The sequence below is a fragment of the Pelodiscus sinensis genome, chromosome 1, assembly GCF_049634645.1.
Source record: "Pelodiscus sinensis isolate JC-2024 chromosome 1, ASM4963464v1, whole genome shotgun sequence".
Lineage (NCBI taxonomy): Eukaryota > Metazoa > Chordata > Testudines > Trionychidae > Pelodiscus > Pelodiscus sinensis.
This window is the reverse complement of record NC_134711.1, coordinates 333480897-333485555: the sequence shown is the minus strand read 5'-3', so window position 1 is coordinate 333485555 and position 4659 is coordinate 333480897. Positions and strand designations below refer to the sequence as shown.

The 4659-nt window shown below is 53.6% G+C and overlaps 1 protein-coding gene across 1 annotated transcript; it reads right to left on the bottom strand.

Moving 5' to 3' along the window:
• Positions 1 to 2945: 2945 nt before the first annotated feature.
• On the bottom strand, positions 2946 to 3893 carry LOC142827674 (olfactory receptor 52M1-like). Its single transcript, XM_075923172.1, has one exon. The coding sequence runs from the start codon at positions 3891 to 3893 to the stop codon at positions 2946 to 2948; it is 948 nt and encodes a 315-aa protein (XP_075779287.1).
• Positions 3894 to 4659: the final 766 nt, after the last annotated feature.

Genomic DNA, 4659 nt, shown 5'->3' with positions numbered 1-4659 from the left:
ACGGGCATGTCCACGTCCCCAACCCTGATGTGGCGGTCGGGGAAGAAGGTCCCGGCCTGCAGCCGCTGGCGCATGCAGGAGTTGCGGTACACCCGGGCGTCGTGTGCTTTGCCGAACCAGCCCACATTAATGTCCGTGAACTGTCCCCGGTGGTCACACACGGCCTGCAGGAGGATGGAGAAGTACCCCTTGTGGTTGACGTACCGGGATGCCTGGTGTTCTGGGGCATGGATGGGGATGTGCGTCCCGTCGATGGCCCCCCCGCAGTTGGGGAAGCCGAGGGCGCTGAATCCCCGGATGACGGCATCCGGGTCGGCGAGGCGGACCACCCTGTGGAGCAGCACCCGGTTGATGGCCTTGACCACCTGCGGAGAGAGACACAGAAAAGCGCCAATCAGTGGGGCGCCCGGGTGGCTGGGAACATTCGTGCCCTGGCAGTGCCCCGCGCCCCAGTCCTGGAAGCAACCCCCCTGGCGGTGTGTAGTACGGCCGGGACAGACCAACCCCTCCGGTGCGGGGCGCATTCGCCTCCTCCCGGCCCCCCCTTTGTCCCTGGGGCAGCCCATCCCCTCCTCGCAGCCCCCTTCCCCCCCGGCTCATTGGCCGACAAGTGCCATACCTGCATGAGCACCGCCCCGACGGTGGATCTCCCCACGCTGAACTGGTTCCCGACGGATCGGTAGCTATCCGGCGTGGAGAGCTTCCAGAGGGCGATGGCCACCCGCTTCTGGAGGGGGATGGCGGGCCTCATGCGAGTGTCCCTTCTGCGCAGGGCAGGGGTGAGCCACTCACAGAGATCCAGGAAGGTGTCCCTCCTCATCCTAAAATTCTGGGTCCACTGTCGGTCCTCCCAGTGCTCCAGGACGATGCGGTCCCACCAGTCGCTGCTGGTGTCCAGACGCCAGATGTGGCGGGGCACGCCGGTGCCGGGGCGCCGCCGCGGCTCCTCCACGGCCCCCAGGGCAGCCAGGTGGAGAGGCAGAGGGCTGACGTGCACCAGGAGGTGCCAGGCAGCCTCGAGCCATTGGTGGTAGGCTTGGAGCAGCAAGTCCAGAAAATGCACCAGAAGGTGCAGGGCCAGCTGTGGCTCTATGTTGCCACCTGTGGCGGCGCCCCCGAAGGGAAGCACCGACACAGACGGGCACAGAGACCAACGCTTTGCTGTCCCTCGGCGAGGTTGGCAAGCAAGCAGGAAAAGCTGAGAACCGGCTGTCCGGGGGGGTCCCTTTAAGCATGAGCCTCAGATAGCCTCAGACAGCAGCCACACAAAGCAACTACTGACCTGATGCCCTGCCAGAACCGGTTTCAGCCGCCCTTAAATGCCCCCCTGCGTCCAATCAGTGTGGATGCGCTAGTTCGAATTAGCAAAACACTAATTCGAACTAGTTTTTAGTTCTAGATGCGTTAGTTCGCATTAGCTTAGTTCGAATTAACTAATTGTAGACGGAGCTTGATCCTGCCTTGAGGGCAGGGGGCTGGACTCGATGACCTCTCGAGGTCCCTTCCAGTCCTATGATTCTATGATTCTATGATTCTATGAATTAGCGCTGTAGTGTAGACATACCCTCAGTGTCAGAGCCGAGTATGTAAATTATTCAATTAATTCTCTTTCTTTTATAAAGGGACATAGACACAGGGCTTTTGATAACTAACTGCTCACTGAGCTCCCCATCTCCACAAAACAGAGAGAGAGAGACACACAGAGAGAGAGAGAGAGACAGACAGACAGACAGACAGACAGACAGACAGACAGACTGCTTTCAGGAGCCGAACTAGTCTCTGTCATCCCAGGAATAGTGCCTCCCATCAGAGTCTGAAATGGGTGCTTTGTAGCTCCTGATGGGGAGGAGGAAGGTCTGGTGAGACATGAGGGAAGAGTAGCAGAGGAGAAGAGCAAGCAATAGGGGTGAGGCCTTGCCAGGGAAGAAACAGAGCAGGGGTGCAATTTTGATAGAAAGTTGGAGCAATGAGTGTCCGGTTACCAGATGACAAGCCAGTGAACTCCACATGGGCTGATTCCCCAGTTGGTGCCCCTCAGAGGGCACAGTGTAGATGAGAAAGGGTTTAATGTTTCCCTCATTCTCCAGCAAGTAATTCAGAGAATATGGCCCATTCTCAGCTCAGCAGCCAGCCCTGCACAAAGCTCGCTCTGGTTATGTCTACACTAGCCCCCAAGTACTGTCTAGACCATCCCTGACAGACATTTATCTAACCTACTCTTAAATATCTTCACAGATGAGGATTCCACAACCTCCCCACAGGCCAAGCAAAGCAGTCTGTTTGAGGGGTATAAAAGTAAAGGCATGTTTATTGACTTCAGAAAGAGAGATTTCTGTTGACTCACCGTGGTGGCAAACTGACTACCGATGCTTTCCTCGGAAATAAGTGAAATCACACTCTAATCACACTACGCACCAAATAGGATTTCAACAAAGCAGTGTCTCCCCATGGAAGAGCATATCAACAGTCCCTCGGGCTTCCGTACATAGCCTAGAAACCCCTGTAACCTGGGTGCAGCACCTCCCACACTCCAGTCCTTGTTGCCCAGGTGAGTTCTCGTGTCGGGAGTCAGGAACCACCTCCTCTAACTCCTGGCTTGTCCTCCAGCTCCAGCCACAGTCCTGCAACCAGAGACTGCTCTGCCACCCTGGTACCTCTCTACTGCCCCAGCTTCTACTGGCTCATCCACTGTCTGTGATATTAAAGGGCTGGACCAACCCCTCCTCTCTCTGTCCCCTTGCCCAGTTACCGGCAATTGGAGAGGTGGCAACCCATGAACTGATTCCTAACGTCGCCGTTCTGACCTACCACAGTAAGATCAGGAAAGTGTTTGATGTCAGTTTGACTGTCTAGTAGGTGATTCGAGACAAAGGTCCAGCCCCGTGTCACCAATGAGCTCTGCACAGAGCTTGGTCAAATGGCCACTGCATCAGGAGAAAAAACATTCAGGTCCCTTTCTGGGTACAGAGCTGGAGCAGCCTGTTCCGGATCTGTCTGGTCCTCACCCCATAGATAATGGGATTTAGCATGGGGGGCACCAGGAGGTACACATTGGCCATGAGAACATGGAAATGTGGAACCACATTGTGGCCGAATCTCTGCATAAGGACGGAGAAGAGACCCGGGATGTAAAAGGTTAACATAGCACAAAGGTGGGCGCCGCAGGTCCCAAAAGTTTTCAGCCGGGCGTCCTTTGTAGGGAGGCTGAAGATGGCCCTCAGGATCTGCGTATAGGACACAGTGATTAAAAATACATCCATACCGGTCTCCAAGAATGTCACAGACAGGCCGTAGTGTCTACTGACATGGGTGTCCGCACAGGCCAGGGTCACCACAGCTATTTGCTCGCAATAGGTGTGGGGGATGACGTTGGTTCTGTAATCAGAGCACCGTCTCACCAGGAAGGGAAAGGGCAATCCAAGTATGACGCTGCGCAGCACCACGGCCAGCCCAACCTTGGCCACCACAGGGTTTGCGAGGATGGTGGAATGTCTCAGGGGATGGCAGATGGCCACGTAGCGATCCAAAGCCATGGCCACGAAGATCCCCGTCTCCATTACTATGAAGCAGTGAATGAAGTACAGCTGGGTGAGGCAGGCTCCGAAATCGATCTCCCTGGAATTGAACCAGAAGATGCTGAGGGTTTTGGGCACAACGGATGTGGACAGGACCAGGTCAGTGGAGGCCAGCATGCAGAGGAAATAGTACATGGGCTCATGGAGGCTCGGCTCCCTCTTCACAATGAACAGGATGGTGAAGTTCCCCAAGAGGGCTATGACGTACATGGCGCAGAAGGGGATGGAGATCCACACATGGGCCTCCTCCAGGCCAGGAATGCCCAGCAGGATGAAGATGGAGGGGTTGGTGACATTGGTTGTGTTGGAAGCTGACATGGAGCAGGAGAGAAGAAGGTCTCCACTGCTGAGGCACAACGGTGTCTCTGGAATGTACCACACGTGCCCTTGACTTTCTGTATGTGCCCTGGATTGTCAATGGTGGCCACAGTACCAATACCTGGATGGAGAGCATTTTAATATGAAACACTATATGCATTACACAGGCGAAGCAGTTCAGTTGCTCTTCACACAGTGAATAATGACATTGTGATGCTTCAGAGAAATAAATTATGAACAGCTGAGCCTACTAATGTCAATGTCATACTTGATGGTGCCTCGGACCGCAATAGGCCACCACAGCAAATAGAAGGGTGGATACTGATTATTCCTTCTTGTTCTTTAGAGGCTAGAGACTCCATGTCATCGGCAGCTCCTCATTCACCTACTTGCTCAAAATCTGGAACATACCTTCTCCCAACATCTTATTTATTCCATTTCCCTAAAGGTGGTGTGTGGAATGATGAACAGTTCTTCCTTTAACCTCATGCTGTGTATGACAGGGTATGGTTGTGTGGGGAAAATCAAATAACTCCAATTGTGCAGAAATCAAAACTCTCTAAAGAAAACTGGTGTAAGGGTTAAAAGTTTTCCAGATCTCTCTCCCTGTATCAGAGTGAACTCAAATTAACTCTAATCAAAGACCCTTACAAATGACTATCTCAAATTCATGGATACTCCTAGTCTGACACAAATTATCATGTAAACTCTTATCTTTGTCACAGTTTGCCTTGTAAGACCACTCACTCCACATTCTCATGTGCCT

What these genes read in the sequence shown, in the direction of transcription:
- LOC142827674 (XM_075923172.1), bottom strand. Translation starts at nt 3,893, where the DNA reads ATGTCAGCTTCCAACACAACCAATGTCACCAACCCCTCCATCTTCATC.